This window comes from Aquarana catesbeiana, linkage group LG05 (assembly GCF_042186555.1).
Source record: "Aquarana catesbeiana isolate 2022-GZ linkage group LG05, ASM4218655v1, whole genome shotgun sequence".
NCBI lineage: Eukaryota > Metazoa > Chordata > Amphibia > Anura > Ranidae > Aquarana > Aquarana catesbeiana.
This window is the reverse complement of record NC_133328.1, coordinates 79,479,192-79,502,859: the sequence shown is the minus strand read 5'-3', so window position 1 is coordinate 79,502,859 and position 23,668 is coordinate 79,479,192. Positions and strand designations below refer to the sequence as shown.

The following is a 23,668-nucleotide window of genomic DNA, read 5'->3' as shown; positions in this document are numbered from 1 at the left end:
GGACAAGCATGCAGATTAGAAGATTCGTAGTCCTACCTACATACTCTTTCAGCTGAGTCATTCAGAATGTACTAAACCCATAGGATCAGCATGGCAGCCCAGCAATTAGCATTTTCTGATATAGGACAGTCTTTATATATTTTTTTTCTCCTGCAAGGCTTCCTTTAACATACTCTTCTTATGACTAAATGAGGACATCCATGGTGCCAGAACGTGATGGCATAAATAGGAAGAGTGCTGAGTTATTTATTAAACTGTGCCATTCATTATAGTGTGATAGTGCTGATCAAGTCTCAGTCACTTTAGTCAATCAGGAGCTTTAGAATGTCCTTATCTGTGCCATTGCAGCTTAATGGATAACCTTCTTGGAAAGGGAGGGGTAGATTAAGTACAGTCTGAAGCGGCTGATTGCACCACCATAATTGGCTGAAAACACCCCACTGACTTGAATAGGAATTCTCCCTGTATCTTGAGTTTCACCCTAAGTGCTTCATTAGCAGCTGATTTTTGTTAAAATGTATCATTTTATGAAGCCGCACAGTGCACTCTCCTGTCTACTCCAGACAGTAGGGTGGAAAGAGTAGTTTTTTTTCCCCAACTGCAATTTTCTTAGATGGATAGTAGTCTCTGATTGCCTACATATCTCATTTCACTAAATGTTATTTCAAGGCATTTTACTGCTGGCAATTAAACATTCATTTCAGCATCTTCACAGCCATAAAAATCATCCACTAGAACTTTATTCAAAGTACTGATCAAGAAAACGGAGCAAAACTGGATTCTGGACATGCAGTGTGTCTCAAGTACTTGCTTTGCTTTTCTCCTCTTTACATGGTAGCAATGAGAGAGGAAATGGCATCTGCTGTAAGCCTTATAGCTTCAAATGACAACACCTTGTGCATAATGTAGAACTTTATGCTAACAAATAAAAATGGGTGAACAGGCAGGATTTTAATGCAGAAGAGACATGCTTTGTCATTTCTGCATTAGAGCCCTTTCACACTGGGGCGCGGGCTGCGTTTAACCCTGCTAGTGGCAGAGGAAAGGGTTAAAACCACCCGCAAAGTGCCGCTGCCGAAGTGCTTTGCAGGCACTTCGGCAGCACTGCCCCAAAGACGCTGCTTGCAGGACTTTTTTTTAGGTCCTGCAAGCGCACTGCCCCAGTGTGAAAGCACTCAAGTTTTCACACTGGGGAGGCTTGAGAGGCGCTTTTCAGGCACTGTACAGCCTGAAAAGTGCCTTCAGTGTGAAAGGGGTCCTAAAGTTACTTACCTGACTGTCCACCCCTGTACAGTAAGCTGCTCACACGCAGCTCACTGTAAAAATTCAACAATGTCGAAGCTGACTGATCTCCCACGCATGTACGGGAGTGACGTCATCCCCGCCCGGCCAATGAAAGGGAGCTCTGGGACACATCGCTGGGACTGGGTGAGTATAGTTCCGCTTTAAAGGAGAAGTACAGCCAAAGCTCATTTGGCTGTACTTCTCCTGTGGATCACAAAAGTGCAGTTCATTCTGATGTCCGCTGTCAGCTGACGGCACAGAGCCAGCCCAGGCTGGGGAAAGATCGCGACCATATGGGATCCACCTAGATGCCCGGACCTGCACCCGGCTCAGCCCCTCAGCGAGCCACTGAGAGCCGGAGCCAGCTCCTCCTCCCCCCTTCACAGCCCAGCGCTCCAGTGAGCGCTGGAGGGGGGGATCAGAAAAGAGAGACAGTCACCAGCTTTATGCTCACAGAGCTCTGAGAACTGAGTGATCAATGGTGTTTGATCACTCAGTCCTCAGCCTTAGAGCTGGCAGGGGACAGATGCAGCATTGGACCGATGCTGCATCCATCTAGGTAAGTATGATTTCTAAAAAAAACAAACCTAAACTCCTCTTTTAAAGCATATTTCCACTTTTGCAGTCAAATCTGAGAAAACTCAGCTATATGGTTGATACAGTATGTGTTCCAATTTACACAGCATACCTAAAAAAATGATTTTTTTAAAAATATTTCTTAACTTTTGATGTTTCTCAGGGGGGGGGGGGGGTATCATGGCTGACTGCAAGGTTTTCTGAACAATTTTAGAATGAGCCTGTCCTAAGTCTGTCCTCAATAACATACAATGCAAGAAGCCAAGCCTCCAAACCTCCCTCCCTCTCTTCCTCCTTTCCAAACCTTTAACCCTATGTTAGGACAGACAGTGTTCAAACCGAGTTGCAATTGATAATGAAGCTGTGACTGCGTAGTACAGAAAGAATTAGTTATGGCAATCACAGCTGCCCAGCCCCCCTCACCAACAAAGAAAACTACCTAGGATCTTTCCTTGCTAGAGGATCCAGAATAGAGTACCTAATAGAGGTAAGCTGCAATTTTTAAATATATAAGTTTGCTATGTGAACAGAGACATGTAACAAATATAAAGTGGATGTTATACAATTTTGGCTGCAAAAATGGAAATTGAAAGTGGAAAAACACTTTGAAGTGTATGTAAACCCTAACAATGAACTTCTCTTATTTGCTCCCTTTCAGTCAGTTTGATATGACATTGAAAGAGTTTTGTTTTATCTGTGCAAAAAACCTGTTGATCTTGTCAGAAAGTCAGAGCCGTACTGTGTCCCCTCTATACTTCCCATGTTATCTCAAATAGTCTCCTAGTTTTTATTTTTTAGACTACAGAATAATTACTCCTTGTGTTCTGGAGATCTGAAAGTATGATTGCTAAAGTAGTTTAGCATACGACAACTGGGCAGGGCTGACACCACTAGGGTTCTTAAAAATGCTGTGTGTTGTCAGCACCCAACAAGACTTTCTGTACTTGCAAGGTCTTTCAAGGGCCAAATCACAGAGAAATGTGCATGTACTGTATATGTTTTCTTTTCTTTTCTGTGATTGACAGCAGCAAGAGCCAACGGCTCACACTGCTGTATCTGAGCTGATGAGGAGAGAGAGCCAAGAGAACCTCTGCTCTTGTGCGCATCACTGGATCGATATCGGGCTCAGGTAAGTAAAAGGGGAGGCTGGAAGGGAGGTTCTTGCAGAAGGTTTTTTACGTTAATGCAGAGAATGCATTAGGGTAAAAAACTGTCTACCATTAGAACCACTTTGATGTAGAGCAAATCTAGTTATTATTTGGTGAACAAGTCTCATAAAGTTAACAAAATTTCCTTTACTTTCCCTGACTGAGCCAAGTCCTCCTTCTTTTGTGTCTCACACACTCCCCTCCCAGACGCTGCAGCTTACAATGAAAGGGATTCAGCAACAGGGAGTCAGTGCTGCCTATTCAAAAACCAATTGGCAGAACTAGGTCTGGCGAGGTATTAATTGACATACTACAGGCTTGTATAGGTGGGAGGGTCTTCCTGCAATAGTCACAGAACCACTTCCAGTGTTGTAATATAAAAAAAAAAAGTGCTGGGAAAAGTTGTGAGCCAATCACAAGAGCATAAAATGACATTTCTGAACATCCAGCAGTATAGAAAACACCATCATACATAGAAGACAGGCTTTCATTTTTGCCAGTTTAAGACAATCCTAGCTGGGTACAGACTAAACCAAAAGGTAATTTATATTAACACTAATTTACAAAAAGGCTTACCCTTTAAAGGGAATTTGTCATAAGGGAAAGTGCCCGAGAAGTATTTTCTGTCATCATTCTCCTACTAACATCACTTATGGTGAAGCTGAATTGGTTTAGCTTCATTGCCCTGAATGTATAGTTCCAGGATGAAGGCTTCTTGTCACTCATATGTGCTCACTTGTGAGAGATTCCATTTAATAAAAGAAATTGCAACGTGCAAAATGTAATAAACCATTTAACCCAACTGAACTCATCTTTTGCCGACTGCACTACAATACACAAGTTGTAATATTACATTTTATCACCATTGCTGTGGACAATGTTGCCTAAATAAGCCTGCACATTAAAGTATAACTAAAGGCAAAACTTTATTTTTAGCTCTGGGTAGTGTGGAAATGTATTAGTAGCCCTCCTTGCTGTCTGTGCCCCTGTTTAGGGAGATTTACTCTCTCTAATTGTCATGTTTACCGGTATCACCAAAAGTGAATGTAAAATAAAAACACATATTTTGGGTTGTCCCCTGAGCATTAATAGAGGAAAAATCTCCCAAAGGGGACACTAATTCTGGTGACCCTGGTGACAACCAGGGATTCTCTTACTTTGCAGAGATTCCCCCTCACTTCCTGTTTTGGCTATGGGACAGGAACAGAAGGTAAATCTCCCCAATGTGACACAGATGGGAGAGGTTATAACCTTTTCTTACTCTATCCCAAAAAATGCCCTTATATCTACTTTAAAAAAGTCGTTTTATCTTCTTGCATTCTATGCATTAAGGTAAAAAAACCTTCTGTGTGCAGCAGCCCACCCAACCCCCCACCCCCCCATACTTACTTGAGCTCCCCCTTGATCCAGCAATGTGCACAATATTATCGGCTCTCCAGGGACTCTCCCTCCTTATTAGCTAAGACAGCAGAGGGAGCCATTGTCAATGATAGCCAGTGAGCCAATGACGAGAGAGAGAGGGGGGGTGGCGCCTAGGTGTGGCTCCATGTCTGAATGGACACGCAGAGCAGCAGCTTGGGAGCACACCTGCTTGGGTGCCCCCAATGCAAGTTGCTTGCTCTGGGGGCTCTCAACGGGAGGTAGGGGCTAGGAGCGCCAGCAGGGGACCTGAGAAGGGGAGGATTGGGGCTGTTCTGGGCAAAACTGCTGCACAGAGCAGGTAAGTATGACATGTTTGTTATTTTTTTTTTTACGTTCGCCTTTATTGTCACTTTAAGTCTCCATGCAAGGGCACAGCTATGATTGATATGTCTTTAAAAAACAATCACTACGAACTTCACAAATATCCTTATTTTGTAGGGGAACTCACAATTTTAAATGTGAAACATTTGACCAAATATAGATAGTATTCTGGTAAGGTGGGTTAGTGTTCTGTTAAGGTGGGTCAAAATCAACAGAAAGCCCTTCCTTTGAAACGAAAATTAAGTCTTGGCCCTTTTTTATCTCGTTATAGTCTTGTATCCATACAGGTTTTGATGTGTGATAAATTGTTACATGGAATTGCCTTAAAATACCCTGAAATTGCTGCTTCCTGCTCTCCCCATCCAGTGCTCTATACTGAATTAGCTGAATAACAATTCATAGTATCTAAGCACTGGGTTCAACTCTAGGGCCATTGCATTGGATATTTTGACAAACCACACAACTACTATAAAGGAATGTGGGGGTAAGACTGTGATAATAGGAGTTGTTAATACAATGTCTAAATGACTACTACATATCTACTGCTAAATACGCCCGCTTAAGTTCTTATTTCCAACAATGATCCAAGAAACAAATGGTACATGCCACATTTTACCATAAGCTGGCTAGCTATCCAAGTTTGGTCCCCCTTCAAGTTCTACTTCATAGATTAGTGTGTTCTATATCTTCCTCTGATGGGAACAACATAATCTACAAAAGAGCTGTCCACAAGTAGAAATAAATGATTGTAAAATTAGGCTGTGCCAACAGTTTTGACCAACAGTTTTGGATGTACAGTTAGCCACAGGGGCATTATAGAATGATTGGCATGCCTCTATCCATTATCCTATGATGAGGATTTGTAATTTAGGCAAGGACATGTAAATAACTCCTGTTTTAAGAATAGAGAACTTAGAACTTAACATAAAAGAGAAAAAGGAATTTCACATTCTTTTCCAGACAAGTTGTGAAGAAAAAATCTTTTTTCACCTGCGTAACAAAGAATGACCTGAGGATCCTTACATTTCTGAAGGCCGTTTTAACTGCTGCAGGTGACGGCTGTGATGTTCACACTCTACTGTGTCGGAAACCATGAAGATAGCTAAGGTCTCATTGACTGCAATGCTTACATGCAAGGATTTTGCCTTGCTTGTATAACTGTGAGCCTACTGTGGAAAAAGGTGCAACTAAAAGCAGCAGAGTTCTGGGTCAAAATCGAAAGAGGTTCCTCCTATCATCCAAAGACATTTCAAGCTCCTATATAGGTAATTATTATTTTGAGATAGCATGTGTCCATTGAATCTTAACTCAATGAGATAAAGGCAAGAACAAATAGGTGTCTCTATGAACCTTCACTCCTTTTCCATGGTGCCGCCGCCCACCCCAAACCTCAGATAATTAGTATGTCATTTGAGCTTCCAGATCTGAAATTGTAGCTTTACCATGTCCTGAGTTATGAAATGGAAACATTAAGGATAATAACCATCTATATATTTCTGAAAACATAGTTTTAATGGATGGGGCTCCTGAACTCTCTGGAATGTAAGACACTGCTGTACTATTCACAGGCAATTAAACCCACATTGTAACTTTGAGAACACCTTCACCTGTAAAGCCCACAGAGGAGGAAAAAACACATTGGGGTTGATTTACTAAAACTAGAGAGTGCAAAATCTGGTGCAGCTCTGCTTAGAAATCAGATTCCATTTTTCTTTTGTCAAACTTAATTGAACAACCTGAAGTTAGAAGCTGATTGGCTACCATGCAGAGCTGCAGCAGATTTTGCACTCTCCAGTTTTAGTAAATCAACCCCCTCCCTGTTTTTTTTTCCCCTTTGCTTTTTCCAAAACACCCTCTTTTTTTAATACACTTTATTTTTCTTCAATTCTTGTTGACCTGCATCCCTTCATATGCCCAATCCCTCATTGTTTAAAAAGGAAGTGGGGTTGGGGGGAGGGGTCTACCAGCAGACCATTAACATTCTAATCTATAAGTAGATGGTGAGGATAGACAAAGGAGAAACAGCAAGGAAAAGAGAAAGAAGCATAATTATAATATATAAGTAAGTTCCATATAGAATGGCATACTTTGTACATATATTGACTGTGTCTGATGTCATATCCTTGGCTTTCCCTCATTAAAAGATATCTGTAAGAGAACTGTACATACAGGGGAGCTATCCCTCCATTTATATTTAAAAATAAAGAATAACAAGAAATATTAAATAAAAATGTTTTGTTATGTTATCTATTCAAAAGAATTGTCTAAGAATTGAAACCTAAGCTGAAGTTGATGAACCAGTAAACAGAAATAAAGGGGTGGGGGGTAAAAAATGAATAGCTTAGTCAATAGGGTTGATTTATCAAAGGCAAATAGACTGTGGAGGAGATTTACTAAAACTGGTGCACTCAGCATCTGGTGCAGCTGTGTATGGTAGCCAATCAGCTTCTAAATTCAGCTTGTTCAAACAAGCCTTGGCAATAAAACCTTGATGTTGATTGGTTTCTCTGCATAATAATAATAACCCTACTAATAATAACCCCATGTGCGCTTTGCAAGTGCAGTTGCTCCAGAGCTTAGTTATTGAGGGGACAGTCTGCTGACTTCTATCATCCAATCATGTGCAAACAAAATTTATTTATTTTTTTTTCCTTGCATGTGATTGGATATTCTTTGCAAAGTGAAGCTTCATCTCATTTACTAAGCTCTGGAGAAACTGCACTTGCAAAACACACAGTCTATTTGTCTTTAGTAAATAAATTCCAATGGTATACCCAATACAGAATGAAATGTGAGCAAAAATCTGGTAAGTAAGAAGGCAGAGCATTATGGAGTTGATTTACTAAATCCAAATAGACTGTGCACTTTGCAAGTGCAGTTGCTCCTGAGCTCAGTGAGAGAGGTGAAGTTTCACTTTGCAAATAATACCGAATCACATTTAAAGAAAAAAAAAACAAAACATTTTTGCTATCACATGATTAGATGATAGAAACATTTCCATTTCCATTTCATTTCCTTAGCTCTGGAGCAAATGCCCTTGCAGGGTGCAACTGCACTTGCAAAGTGCACAGTCTATTTACCTTTAGTAAAACCACCCCATGGGCTCTCCAATATAATGTGCCCATAGCAATAGCACCCTATAAAGGTTTCTACTGGATGTAATCACTTTCTAAAATGATTTGTTTGTTACCCAGCACCAATTGAAGGTTTCATTTGCCGCTACAGGCTTTAATTTATTTGCAACCTTATTTCTGGTGAATTTAGAAACAAAAAGTAGATATAGGTAAATAGCTATCCATTTTGCAAATCTGTGGCAATTTAAAGGGGTTGTAAAGCCTTGTTTTAAAAAAATAAAAAGAGCAAACATGTCTGTACTTACCTGCTCTGTGCAATGGTTTTGCACAGAGCAGCCCCAATCCTCCTCTTCTGGGGTGCCCCGTCGGCGCTCCAGGACTCTCCTCTTCATCGGGTGCCCCCAGGGAAAGCTGCTTTCCCTGGAGGGCACCTGAGCAGGCTCACTCCTGAGTCTAGCTGCTGCATCCATTGACAGAGACAGTGGGACTCGGCCACCCGCTCCCATGTCACTTGATTTGATTGACAATGGCTCCTGCTGCAATTAATCTGTCCAATGAGGAGAGAGATAGCAGCTGGAGACACTGCGCTCGTGCACATCGCTGGGTCAGATCGGGCTCAAGTAAGAAAAAAAAAGGGGGGGGGTGTCTAGGTTTGAGCTGCAGCACAGAAGGTTTTTCACCTTAATGAATAGAAAAACCTTAAGACTTTACAACCACTTTAATTTTTCTTAGGAGTGTCTTTCATTCACGTATGGCATTTTTATGTCTTGGTGACTAGTGTGACAGTGGTCATCTGTGGCCATTCCCCATCATCAAAGTGTCACACTAGAAGTATGCTATTATACGTCATTTGTGTTGAGCAGAATTCAGAGACTGCCATTGAAAACCATCCAGGCAACTAGCGTTTTCATTAGGATGTCAGCAATGGAAGCGCCCATATTTGTTTCAGCACAGGTTTCCTTTAAGAGAAGAGTGAAGGAGGTGGGCTGTGGGTGGTGGTGGGGATTAAAATATTCAAAGATTTCAGTCCCGGCTCACCAAAATGTAAATATTCTATAGTTGGTTAAATAACCTATTTATGTAGTAAAATCTAAATATGTAAATTCTATCTCTTTGCATTTAATGAGATCAGTGATCAAAAACATCGTTTTATCCTTGCGCGGCTCAGCAACATAAATTCTTTGATACAAAAGAAATAGGCAGCTACGAAACACTACACTGGGGGTATAAATTTAATTTAGTATAATAGAGTGTGAGACATAATCTAAGCAGTGTGTTATTAAAAAGTTACCTTGTTATAATGTCAATGATAGCTCTGGCTGAACCCTACAGTCTGCCTACACCATATGATTCTGCATAATGATCTAAGTGGGAAAGGTTAAGCAGTTGAAATTAAAAACTAACTGCAGGGTGGATATGGAGGATTCAGCGTCTGTTTCACAGGGAGGAAAAAGCTTGTCGTATTTAGATGCGTATTCACGAATCCCGCGTTTTAATTCTAAATTTAAGTTCAACCATCACGGCTAATGCCCTTGATGCAATCTCAAATTGCTGTCATTACACGGATCACTAGAAATCGGATGGCGGATAAAGGATTAATCGATTTAATTTTATCACCGAATCCAGCCCTGCCTCTCGAGCTGTCAGCGGACAAGATAAGAGGTGCACATCTTGAGACGTGACACAAACCTGTCATAGGGAATAGTTTGGTCTGAAAAACACAGTGGCGATGAAACAAGCTCATTTATTGCCATGGCGGAGTTGGAAGATAGAAAAATCCAACTGGTCCTTTTATCTGCAGCCTTACTGTAATCTGTCTCAATGTTATTGGATTTCATACTGAAATAATCGTACTTTTTTCAGCCCACATAATCTACTCCTTTTACCACACCAGCTGGTCTTTATTTTCTTTTTTGGATGGTTTGCTGTTACTTGGAAGGTATCCTAAAAAAAAGCAAAGGTGTATTTATTGTCTTTTACCCTATTTTGTGTTGTTATGCCTTTTATATTAAAGCACTATTACACCCACAGGCAAAGATTTATTATATTGCAGTTTACCGATTCTTAGATGTGATGGCTGCATTTGTTTTCTTTTTTAGGCTTGGTGATCTGGCCAGTAAGTCTGTCGTTTTTAAAAAGCACAAGCTCCATTGAAGATTAATCTGTTACAAAGATGAGGCAAACCATTTACCACTGACAGGGGTGCTTATAGTGATCAACTTTTATTTATTGATGGAAAACCCTTTATCTCAAAAGGAAAAAAACTGTTTGCTGTAACTGCTTATCAAGTATTAGCTGGAGTTTTATTTTTAATTTGTTAGTGTATTTAAATCTACTAGTACATCTAGCCCCCCTCCCCAGACTGACAATGCTGCTGTCTGCTGTGCCCCCATTCATCCAGAGTGTAGGCACTCTAATACAGGAGGTGTGTTACTGCAGTGGTTCTCAACCCTGTCCTCAAGTACCCCAACAGGCCATGTTTTGGGAATTTCTCTTAGATAAAATAGCTGTCCAAAATACCAAGCAATTGACTTTGATTTAAATCACCTGTGCAAGACTAAAGGAAAACCTTCAAACATGGCCTGTTGGGAGCACTTGAAGACAGGGTTGAGAACCACTGTGTTACTGGACAGATCACCAGGTGAAAACAGATGGAAAAAAGGAAAAGAAAAATGGATGCAGCAACCAGACCTGATGATTGGTAAGCTGCAATATTTTCCATTTTTGGCTTTAGGTTTACTGCTTTAAAACTGGCAACATCAAAAATATAAATGTATCATGATCATTGATGGCCTCCTTTCAAGCACACAAATACATCATATGCCAACTAGGACATTAAAGTGTATCCACTGCCTTATTTTCTTTCATAAGGTGGGGAAGGGTTAGGACCCCGTCAGTTTTTTTTTTTTTTTTGTGCTCCCGCTAGGCAGATTCACCCAATATTTTATTTATAAAAGTGAATAGAAAATGCAAAGCCTTGAGATGTCATCAGAACAGGAAAAAGGGAAAACCTTACAATGGGTACACTTGTTTCGTAACAAAGAGGCTTTAGCCTTGAGATTTCCTTTCACTACTTGTGTCCCTGAGATAGGAAGTGAATGAAAATTTCTCCAAAATAGCAATGTATTAGCCATTCGCTCTCTTAACCCCCCCAATATATATATATATATATATATATATATATATATATATATATACTGTATATAGGCTATAGATGGCTTCTATGCTGCTATTTCAGTTATGGGTAGACCCTGCAGCATCTTTTGAGATTTCTCTGCTTATGTTTTTCATGGAAATTCACAATTCACTTCCTTATTGCAGCAAAAGAAATCTAGCCCTCACCCCCAAAATGGCATAATAGAAAAGGTAAGTGGGAGTAGCTGGGAACTCAGAAGTAGAAAATTAACATTTGATGTGGATTGGACCAATGTAAAAAGAAAAAAAATTGCCTCAACTCAATAAAAAATACCGGTACCAAAAAGTAGATTATAACCTTTGGACAGACTGATACTTAAAGGGGTTATTTTTTTTCGAACACAATTCAAATGCATGAATGGTGGTTGATAAATACATCTCCATCTTAAATTTCCAGTGTTCTGGAAAATATTTATATTCAAAACAAAACCCAACAATAATACCTCTATTTCTTGGTAATCTTTACACTACCAATTCATCAGTTAGCAAATAATATATTGGGTATTGTATGGCTGTTTTCACACAACCTTAAGAGCATTATAAAGAACATATACCATAACACTTAGCAGCATGGCAGATTGCTGATATCCAGTGATAGGGTATTGGATTCCATCCTCACAACATATCCTGTATCTAGGTATATTGGGGTTGCCTTAATAAAAGTAGAGGCTGTTCACTTTGCAAAGTGAATGATAGAAAATAGGCTGAGTCTGCTTTCACTTTCAATTACCAATCATGTGCAAGGAAAAAAAATTAAAAAAAAAATGTTGCCACATGCTTGGTTGATTGAAGTGACCACATCTTATGCACTAAGCTCAGAGAATATTGACTTTGTACAGTGAACAGTCTCTATTCCTTTAGTAAATCATCACTATTTTTTTTTATGTGTAGATTTCCTCTACAATACAAAAACACACTAGGAGGTACTTCAGAGTTTACTCAAACCAATCCTGGTCCCTACAGTGAGCGTTATATTGTAAGATTTTGGGGGCTGAAGGGCTATTTTATCATTTTATACAAATTAATAAAATAAAAATTCACAATAATAATAGAAACACACAACTCAGTTAAATAATAATATACACAACCCATCTGTCAAGAGCAGTTTTGATTGACATGTGGAAGAGATAAGAGCGCCCACCATAAAGGCACCAGTAAACTGTGACCCTGCTCTGCCTTTCCATGTTGTAAGAAAATGTTGTAATCACACAACAGTCATGTTCATTTTTTTTTTAAATATTTGAACTAAATTTGTCTCTGTCTACTGCTTAGCAAGCATCCTTACGTCAGCAGGAAAGTGCTGAGACTCATAAAACACCAATAATAATAATAGTAACCAAACGAAAAACACAAACGCAAGTATAAAAATGCAGATGCACAGGCCTGGAGCACAGCGAGTTATCCTGTCACACATTAGCAAGAAAATATTTTGTATCACACAGGTATTTGTCTACTGAATAACAGATTAAAGTGAACCAATAAGCTTTATTTTATTCAACATTTTTGTATGAGCAAGATAAAGATGGCTACTATCTGCTTACTTTATCAATGTGTCTAAAAGTCATCAACAGAAAATTTATTGATTAGTTGCTATGAGAAACACAGATTTGTTAGATTTTTTTGTTCTTCTGGCTCTTTAATAAATAAGGTCTAATATGTATGCACCTAGCCTTTGTTATAAACCAGCCTTAGGGCATGTTTAACTTAAATATTAATATTTACCTTTGCCTATATCTACATCAAATAGTCAAATTATATTCAAAATTCCCCTGACTAGATATCTCCACACAGTATTTGTTAAAATTATTTATTTATTAAATCTGCCACATAGAGTAGTCAACTACACAGGTTGAAAGAACCATTGTTAAGTGTTTGGTTATGCAGAATGCAAGTGCCATTGTAGGGTAATCATCTTTACAGAACGGAAAAAACATTTCAAAATGGTCAACTTCATGGAATAGAAGAGTAATTTTTAAAGTGGTCAACTACACAGAATGGAAGAGTCATTTCAAAGTGGTCAACTACACAGAATGGAAGGAACCATTTCAAAGTGGTCAACTACAAAGAATGGGAGAGTCAATTTTAAACTGGTCAACTTTGCAGAATGAAAGCACCATTATTATAACGGGGAAATATACAGAATGTAAGAGCCATTTCAAAGTGGTCAACTACAAAGAATGGAAGAGTCATTTTTAAACTGGTCAACTATGCAGAATGAAAGCAGCATTATTATAATGGGGAAATACACAGAATGCAAGAGACACTTCAAAGTGGTCAACTGCACGGAATGGAAAAGCCATTTCAAAGTGGTCAACTACACAGAATGGAAGACCCATTCCAAAGTGGTCATCTACACAGAATGGAAGAGTCATTTCAAAGTGGTCATCTACACAGAATGGAAGAGTCATTTCAAAGTGGTCAACTACACAGAATGAAAGAGCCATTCCAAAGTGGTCATCTACAAAGAATGGAAGAGACATTTCAAAGTGGTCAACTACAAAGTGGTCATCTACACAGAATGGAAGAGCCATTTCAAAGTGGTCATCTGCACAGAATGGAAGAGTCATTTCAAAGTGGTCAACTACAAAGAATGGAAGAGTCATTTTTAAACTAGTCAACTGTGCAGAATGAAAGCACCATTATTATAATGGGGAAATACACAGAATGGTAGCGCCATTTCTTGGCTAATACAATGTCCATTTCAGCATCTTTCTCATGCCAATTCATTAGTACCTAGTAAAATGATAAGCCACATTTTACTTTAACATCAGTATTATGAGGATGGCTGAACCTTCCCTTCTATCAGTCAAATATATATTTTATATCTCTATCATGCACACATTCATGCTTTTTCTTTGGCTTCTTAAGCAATAAGACTGCTATTCATTTCTTTTAAGTTATATATTTTTTTATTATTTTTACTACTACTATTACTATCAGTAGTAATAACTTAGATAATGTTTAATTAGTATTGATGTTATTGCTTTCTTAGGGAAAATCAGGTCTTGTCTTACTCTTGCAGATGCAGTCAAACAAAGACTTAGATCATGAGGACTATGAGAACACTTACACAGTATTGTAGAAGATGCCCTTCTTAATGCTTTAGCAGACTACTCTACTCTAAACCAAAATCACCAGCAAGCCATGACAAATGCTTTATTGTCTATAATGAGATTCACTGCAAACACAAGGGTACAAATGACTTTGTAGCCCGATTTCTTAAGATTGAGAATTTTTTAAACTATTAAAAATTTGATTAAAATATTTGATTTGTCATTAGCATACCATATGTCAATGCAATGTGTTCCATCAGCTGTCAAGAGCATGTTGGCAAAATAATGTCATCTTAAAACAAAATGTTGATACATCACTAGTAATATACAGCTGTCAAAATGATCAGATTATGTGTTTTTTTTGTTTTTGTTTTTAAAGCATATTTTTGCATCTGACAACCAGTAAGAGAACAATGGTACTGAGAGTAGTCCATGAAGGTTTAATTCACAAAAACAGGAGGAACTAAAGGAATTAACCATTATGTATCATGAAATATTAATTGTGACCTGTAGCAATAAGGCACAGCTTGAGAAATGTAGGTTACTACCTTGGTCATTACCAATGCATCGTTTGGAATATATATAATTTTTGTTTTTCTTCTGGATACCTATTCTATTTAGTGTCTAATTATAAATCATAAAATTGGATAACGTGGCATATGGGACAAAAGTAGAATCTTATGTATTGATCAAAAAAAAAATGTTTCCTACTTTCATATATTTTGTTTCACAAAAGTTTTTCTTTTATGTTAAGGTAACTAGTATATTATGCTTCCCTTTGAACATGATATATGCCTGAAAGGTTGCCTGAAAGCAGGACAAAGGCTCAGTCAAATGAAATCATCTCTTTAGCCAGGAAAATAATGACCTGGCTAATTAACATGCTGGACTGGACGGAGGCTAAATACTGACCGGTCCGATGACAGTCAATTGCGTATCACCCTATTGATTTTTTGATAAAGGACATCTGACATTGGACAAAGCAGCCAATGGCAACGCACGTCAATCAATGGCTTGGGCAATCCCACTGATTATCTTGGAATGTAGATCATAGTGTGAGACCAGCACTTCATTATGTGTCACTAATTTAATTTGCAAACATCCATGTACGCACACACCCCAAAATCAGAATACCGTTTTCTATGCAACAGATGATTCAGAAAATACAGACTTCGCATTCAACATGTCAACCAATCCCGATCATTTTTAGAAAATACGGAAGTCAGTTTGCACTCTGTTTTCACTGTATGATTATGTCTATTTTGTTCTTCTAAATAAAACAAAAAATGGATTGGACATATTCTATGCAGAATCTCTGCAAAAAGCCTTGCAGCCTTATACTTCAACCTCACAGAATTGTGAAGGACAGAAACCGCAGAGAGTAACCAACTGAAATACACACCCTGCCATCCAAGCATCTACCTCTAGGATGTACATTTTCTATAAACCATACCATACAATGCACTAATATCACAACTAGTAAATATTACAAAGCATATACATAGTAAAACATATGACATATGTTCTTTAAAAACACATTTAAATACCCTAGAAAAGGCCTACTCTGTATTATTACACACAAAGATGTACAACCATACACATACATACGCAATATATATAATCACGCATAAAAATATTGGCAGACTGTTCTGGCAAACAGGGCCTTCACACTTTTTTTTTCTAAAGATGTTCTGTATTTTTTACTACTATATCTCCATCCTCTATTGTAAATCCATTTGGAGCATGTTGGTGATAAAAACAATGATAACAATAGATGCATAGATAGTTATTTGAAACATGTTGGTATGAAATACAATAAAGATAACAATAATAACAATAAGTACATATGGAAAGCTATGGAAAGAAAGGAAGAAAGAGAGAGAGAGAGAAAGAGAGAGAGAAAGAGAGCGAGAAAGAGAGAGAGAAAGAAAGAAAGAAAGAAAGAAAGAAAGAAAGAAAGAAAGAAAGAAAGAAAGAAAGAAAGAAAGAAAGAAAGAAAGAAAGAAAGAAAGAAAGAAAGAAAGAAAGAAAAAAAGAGAGAAAGAAAGAAAGAGAGAAAGAAAGAAAGAAAGAAAGAGAGAAAGAAAGAGAGAAAGAAAGAAAGAGAGAAAGAAAGAGAGAAAGAGAGAAAGAAAGAGAGAAAGAAAGAAAGAAAGAAAGAAAGAAAGAAAGAAAGAAAGAAAGAAAGAAAGAAAGAAAGAAAGAAAGAAAGAAAGAAAGAAAGAAAGAAAGAAAGAAAGAAAGAAAGAAAGAAAGAAAGAAAGAAAGAAAGAAAGAAAGAAAGAAAGAAAGAAATGGTAATACTGATATAAAATCACACACATAGGTTGGACTTGGGGGACTTGTGTCTTTTTTCAACCTCACCCACTATGTATACTATGTATACCATGTATACTATGTATACTATGTAGAAAAAAAGAAAATACACAAGTGGTGAGGTATTTTATAGATAGATAGATTGATACACATATACATGTAATAGTGATGGACTATTTCTATCAATGTATTTAATATGTATGATTATGGGTGATTTTGTATTCAGCAAATCACAATGTAATCTTAGTAATCAGCATAGTATAGATAAATTATTCAAACACAGTGGATCCAAGCTAGTGTTCTGAGAATTTCTTTTTTCCTAGCAAACCAACTATAAGTCATGTAAACTAATCACATATCCAATACAAGTTATAAGCACGTCTATGATTATATCAGCCACACTTCTCATCTTCAAAAACAAAAGTTGAAGTGAACAGATAGGCGCTGTTTAGGAGACGTCGCAGTGACAGCAATAATGGAACAACTCTCATAATACTATGAGCATATTTTTGTTGTTAGAGCTGTCAAGTCTCTATATAGGCTGACAGTGACAGGTCTGACAAGGAATACAACACATGCAGATGTTGAGATTCCAAAGGGTATTTATAAGCCACATACATCTTCCCAGGAAGTTCATTCTCAAACATATGGGTTTATAAAAGAATGATTTGATTGCAATATGTTACCCAAAAGTAGCATAATTAGCTATAATCCCAGTGCACTTGGGGAATTTCCATGCCAGCAGCTAAACGTTTGTAACTGGGTAAGGGCAAAATAAAAGAATGGCACATGTCCTCATTGTACATTTTACAAGTGTGCACATGCCTGTCTATCTCTCTATCTATGAATCTATTATCTTTCTATCTTTATATTTGCATTACTTTTGTTCTCTGTGCAGCAATACAGAATAACAAGGTGCTAGTCAGATCCAATACTACAGATAACATCATAGTAATGCACAATAACATAAGTAAGTATAATATAAGTAATACGTAAAAAATATAATAAAAATAGACACAGAAAAAAAGATGGATAAAAGCACTGAATACTACACAAGGCACCTGTAGACTGTACTTTTTCAGTTCTGAGGAATATGTGATGTCTAATAAATACATCTCATATACCTATTCATACATATAATAAAAACTCACATTGCATTACTGACATATTTATAAACAAGTCATACCGGCAATTTTATTTATCCATTTTACACATTTTAATAGCGGTGTTACCATGTTAACATGCCACTATGTTTTCACAAAGTTCTTGCATTCAAAAATAACAGGCGATTGTACAACTCTTGTATTAGATAAATAGCACCCTTATAGTATAAAATTCTTTAACCCAATGCCAAAAAATAAATGTTTCTTTAAAATGTGATTTTTTATTTTTTATTTTTTAATTTATCCCATTTTTTCCTTTATTCTTTTATAACTGTTTTGGGTATGCTGTCAAAACTTACTTAAACTTACAGTGGTAGGTTATTGTTTATAAAATGAAAAGAAAGCCTATTAAACATGATTTTAATCAGTATAAAAAGTAAACAAAATTACAGAATTTTCTTGTATTTCAATTAAAGCCGATATTACTTCAGAACACCCAAAAGGGTTTTTACACCTGATGGTGACATAAGGTGGAAATGTACAATTTTATTAGGAAGGAATTGCATGTCTAAAGGCAAGACCTTTGCAGCCCTGAAGCCTCGAAGCGCCTTCTAGGTCTTGCGCACTAGAGGTTACAAAAACCAAAAGAACGCAGTCATTTTCAGAATTAACAGCACAATGCATCACAAATCTTTGTATCCAGTACTCATTTCATGAAACACTTCCTTTTAGAATATTGTGTTATTTTTTTTTTTACAATCAAAAAAAAAAACTTTTATAAAAGCCTAAATGCTTCAAAGCAGTGTGCACTACCTTTTAAGCTGTCTGGCTATATTGTTGGCGTGGAAACAAACAGAACAACTAATTGGTGTAAAAAACAATCAAATCAGACTAGCAGATATAAATTATTTACTATTTCAGGTTTAAATTAACTCAAAATGAAGTAACAAGGGACTGAAGTGAATCCTCTGTCAGTACAAGCTATCTGCCAGACTACCCTAAATAGTAGCTCATTTAATATTACGTTAGGCTGACGGCTGATTGTTGTGACCATAATAAAATTGTTTTTAATAGGCTACTTGGCTTTATAGACCGCATGCTATTAGGTCTTGATGTTACTTATGAATTCTGAGATCCTTGAGGATCACAGAGCATCAAAGAATGCAAACCCAGTCAAAAGATCATAACTAAAAAAAAGTTTAATATGAATTTAGACTTCCAGCAGAGTTTATCTTGCTCTTTTGTCTTGGCATGGCGTATATGATTCAGAAAAAACGTCTTAAAAAAAAAAAAAAAAGAAAGAAAAAAAATCCCACTTTTGTATTTATAGCAGTTTGCTGAGCAAAGCCAAAATCAAAAGTGCTAAATGATATTTTTTTACAACTCAGTTCTGTTTCTGTACCTTTCAAATTGTAGGCTATTCATCTCTGACTCAAAAGCAATATTTAAATATAAATATAAAAAAATACGCAATTAAAGAAACTGATCCGATTCATCAGCTTCTGATTTGGGCCTTAGCTTTGGTACAAATAATACTGGATGGTCATGGGAATAAACTACAGACCTGTCAGTCTATTAGACTTTTGTATCTTTCTACAAATATTTTCTTTTATTACTTGTTATTTTTTAAACACTTTATTTGTGTTGTTTATTATTCTATTTCCTATTGTTGTTGTATAACTTTTGCTTTTATGTTGGAAAGTAGCTAAAACAAACTTTGTCTCAAAGTTGACAATACTTTTAGACTTTTAGATTATTTCCATTTTTTTTTTTTCTGGGCTGGTGTACTATATACCAGGGAAGTCTAGAGTCCCAAACAGTGTAAGGTTTATAATCTGATTTTTTTTTAAGTGTAAATTAACAAAAAAACAAACAAAAGGAACCATTAAATTAAACGGCAACATAGTTAAACCTTGGCAAAAAGTCCTTTTATATTACATATGATGAAAACGTCAAAGTGGAAACACTTCCAGGAACAAATCCTAAAAATCCAGATCAGACCCAGATAACAATTAGGTCTATGGGATGAAGCAGCCTGTTCTTGAAGCCTCTTTGTCTGGAAATCTCAGTTGCGATGGAATGGTAGATCACATGTACAGTTTTTTTTTTTTTTTTTTTGCCATGATTGCATGCTAGGAGATGACTGGCGCTGCTAATGCACTGAGTTTACATTGTAGAAGCAAGAAGCATTTTGTGAATGTGAAATTACTGCTGCTTAGAATTGGCAGGGATCATGTGCTAAGTGTCTGTGACAAGAGGGAAAGAAAGCTACAGACATGCTAATGAATCTCACTGGGGAGGGAATGGGGAGCCGCTGAAGAACAAGCTGTAAGGATGCTGATAACTACAAATCACTCTTCACCTTGTGAAATAAGAATTGCCAGTCCCGTGAGTTGGACCTTTGTCCCTGGAAATGTCCCTGATTTACAAAACTGGAACAAACCATCCCCCTTTTTCCCACATGCTACATTCAAATCACAGTCTCCCAATGTCTGTAGGAATATGAGTCATGGATCTCTCGAATCACCTATATAACTGCCCCTGGTTTCCAAGGACACACCTAAAAGCTGACGCTATGTCCCTGGAAATGATACATGTCACAGTCTTCAACTATCTGAAGGAAGATGTTGGAAGACACTAACCTCCCAATTCACCCCTAGATCTGGCAGAAGTCCCTGGTTTCCAAGGACAGTCCTAAAATCTGTAGCTTGGTCCCTGGAAATTATTCAAATCACAGTCTTTAATTTTTTGGAGGAATTAGCTGTAAGTCACTGATATCTTAAAAAACTGGCAAGGCAAGAGTCCCTGGTTTTCAAGGAAAGTCCTGAAATCTGAAGTTTTGTCCCTGAAAATGATCAGATCACATTCTTCAACTGCCTAGAGGAATACAATGTAAGTCACAGATGTCTTAAATAACTGGCAGAGGTCCCCAGTTTTCCAAGAGCAGTCCTAAAAGTGGAAGTTTGTCCTTGGAAATTATTCAAATCACAGACTTCAATAGTCTAGAGGAATAAAGTCACTAATCTCTCCAATCACCTATATAACTGGCAGATGTTTATAGTTTCCAGTGATAGACCTAAAATCTGAAACCTTGTCCCTGAAAATGTCTAGAGGAATACACAAGAAACCACAGATGTCTCAAATAACTGGCAAAAGTCCTCGGTTTACAGGAACAGTCCTAAAATCTGAAGCCTTGTCCCTGAAAATGTCTAGAGGAATACACAAGAAACCACAGATGTCTCAAATAACTGGCAAAAGTCCCTGCTTTACAAGGACAGTCCTAAAATCTGAAGCTTTGTCCCTGGAAATGATCAGATCAAAGACTTCAACTGGCTAAAGGAATACGCAAGAAAGCATGGATGTCTCAAATAACTGGCAGAAGTCCCTGGTTTACAAGGAGAGTCCATAATCTGAACCGTTGTCCCTAGAAATTATGCAAATCACTGTCTTCAATTGTCCACAGATAATTGCTGTAAGTCACGGGTCTCCCAAATCCCTCATATAACTGGCAGAAGTCCCTGTATTTCAAGGACAGTCCTAAAATCTGAAGTGTGGTCACTGTAAATATTTTAAATCACAGTCTCCAACTGCCTGAAAGAATAAACTGGCCATATACTATACAATCTGATTTTACAATCTAATTTTGCTTTACCAGTATATGGATAAACTTGAACAACCCTTTGCATATTTGCAAGACAGGCCATTATACTAAATAGTTGATAGTAGATTTAAAGGAGATCGTACAATCTAAATTGTTAAGTGTATTGTCACCTTAAGACAATAATCTCTCCAATCATTCTGGCAGAAGTCCCTGGAACAGTCCTTAAATCTAAAGCTTTGTCATTGGAACTGTCCCTAAGTTCCTAAACTCCCTTTTTTTGCATGCTAGTTTTAAATCACAGTTTGTAAGAAACTGATCAATCAAGCCACTTATCTAACTGGCAGAAGTCCCCAAAAGTCCCAAAAATCCTAAGCGTTGTCCCCAGAAGCTAAATAAAACCCCTGAGACCTCCTCTATCTCCTGGCTTCTAAAATGTTTTCTTGATAGCGATTCTATTGCGATTCTATTGCTAATTCAATCACTATTGATATTCGATTGGGAATTAGGAGCTGGCCAAACAGCAGAGCTGGCTTTAGCATGTAGACATCTATGAAAAAAAAAGTGATTACACCCTAAAGGGAGGAAAGAGCAAACTCTTCAGCAGTTAACAGGTCCATGATCAGAGCTGCTGCTTACCTTTCCTCTTGGATCTCCTCCTCCTCCTCTTGGACTTGAATTTGAGTTGGTTACTTGGACATCCAGATGTCCTGCTGCTCCCCAATACTGAAGCCATGGATGAAGAGGCAGCAGAGGGCAAAGCTTTGTAGAATAGTCCCCCAAAATGAGCAGGATGTGTGCAGGCTGCACTGTAGAAAGCTGTGTAGCTGCTGATTTATCCAGCTGGATGTTGTTGTGGCATGTAGTCACTTGCTACTATTAGCTGCGCTAAGTGTCTTTTTATCTTCTTTGCATGCTTGGTGCTCCTGGGATCAGCCTCCCTCCTCTCTTCTCCCCTCTCCCCTCTCTTCTCCCTTCTCTCCTCTCTTCTCTCCCTGTCTCTAGCAGCCTGGATCCACTTTTTTGCACCTCTGCTAGTGCTTTGGCACTGACCACTTTGAAGGCAGTCATGCAGGGAGCCTGTCTATTTGCTCTAGCAAAGTCTAATTAGACCCAATCAGAACTGTCTCCTGGCTCTGACATCAGCAGCACCACCAGCAGCAGTCCCTCTGTATTCCCCCCCTGTCAGCTTTGCAAATTCAGCTCCCATTTGGGCTGACGGATAGGCTTAGGACCTGATGGGGAGGAAGAAGGAGATGCTGCGCTGGAGGGGCTGGGAACATACTGCCAGTGGATGGGGAAGGAGCCTGGGGGGCATCTGAAGAATGCAGCCTACAAAAGCAGCTCTCTGCCTCTCGCATTAAGCCACATGGGCAGAACATTAGGTTCGCAGACCCTGCTTCCCTGGGCATGGAGTTTTCTCTATTAGCCGGTTATTGCCTTCATTTGCAGGGAAGAGAGAAAACACGTTTCTTTGACATTAGAGATGTGTACCATTCATCCCTGGCTGGGAGCTCACATACTGGAGCTTTATTGTCCTAAAGCTAGAAGGAGAGGAAGAAATAATGCATGTTACCTTATAATTAGGAGAACATGAATAATGTTATGGGAAGATGGCATAACAGAAATGATGTGAATTAAAGTGATTGTAAATGATCACCTTGTAAAACAACCCATTCAGTTTAACCACTTCAGCTCCGGAAGGTTTACCAGACCCTTTTTTGCGATACAGCACTGTGTTACTTTAACTGACAATTGCGCAGTCGTGCGACGCTGTACCAAAAAAAAAAAAAAATGTCCTTTTTTTCCCACAGAGCCAGTGGCGTCGGGGGGGCTGACGATGACTGGAGCCCTGAGTGGGTCCCCAAAAAGCCCCCGGTCTCGGGCATGCATGGTTCTATTATTAGCCCCGAGCACCGCCAGGGAGCGATTTAACTCAGAGCGCGGCCGAGTGACATAGCAGGTCCCGCCTTCTGGAGCCTGCAGCGCCTATGATGGACGTCCCACTGGTCCAATGCAGGGACCGCAGGACAGGTGACGTCCATCACAGATGCTGCAGGCTCCAGAAGGCGGGAATTACAATGCAGCTGCCACGCCACTGTGAGAAGATCCCCACACGGCGCTCGGGCGGTCACCTCTCCTCTCCTGTCATCATGGCTCTGGCTGCCTGGAGTGCCTGCTGTCTACTCTACTGTGATGGGCACGCTGCACACTACGGCTGAGCTGCAGGAGGAGGTCACGTCACCTGAAGTCTGGTCAGGTAGGTCAGTGCGTGTCAGTGTGGGGCAGTGTATGTCAGGTAGGTCAGTATGGGTCAGTGTATGTCAGGTAGGTCAGTGTAGGTCAGTGTGGGTCAGTGTATGTCATATAGGTCAGTGTATGTCAGGTAGGTCAGTGTGGGTCAGTGTGTGTCAGGTAGGTCAGTGTATGTTAGGTAGGTCAGTGTGTGTCAGTGTCAGGTAGGTCAGTGTGTGTCAGGTAGGTCAGTGTGTGTCAGTGTCAGGTAGGTCAGTGTGTGTCAGGTAGGTCAGTGTGGGTCAGTGTATGTCTGGTAGGTCAGTGTGTGTCAGGTAGGTCA

At 38.6% G+C, this 23,668-nt stretch overlaps 1 protein-coding gene across 1 annotated transcript in view; it reads right to left on the bottom strand.

Annotated features, from left to right (window-relative positions):
* The window catches only part of ADARB2 (adenosine deaminase RNA specific B2 (inactive)), a 910,273-nt gene extending 887,815 nt beyond the window's left edge, over positions 1 to 22,458 (bottom strand). Inside the window, exon 1 of the mRNA XM_073629898.1 lies at positions 21,730 to 22,458. Within this exon, the coding sequence (XP_073485999.1) occupies positions 21,730 to 21,826 (97 nt within the window). The 5' untranslated portion in view covers positions 21,827 to 22,458. The remainder of the gene's footprint in view (positions 1 to 21,729) is intronic.
* Between the last annotated feature and the right edge of the window lie 1,210 nt (positions 22,459 to 23,668).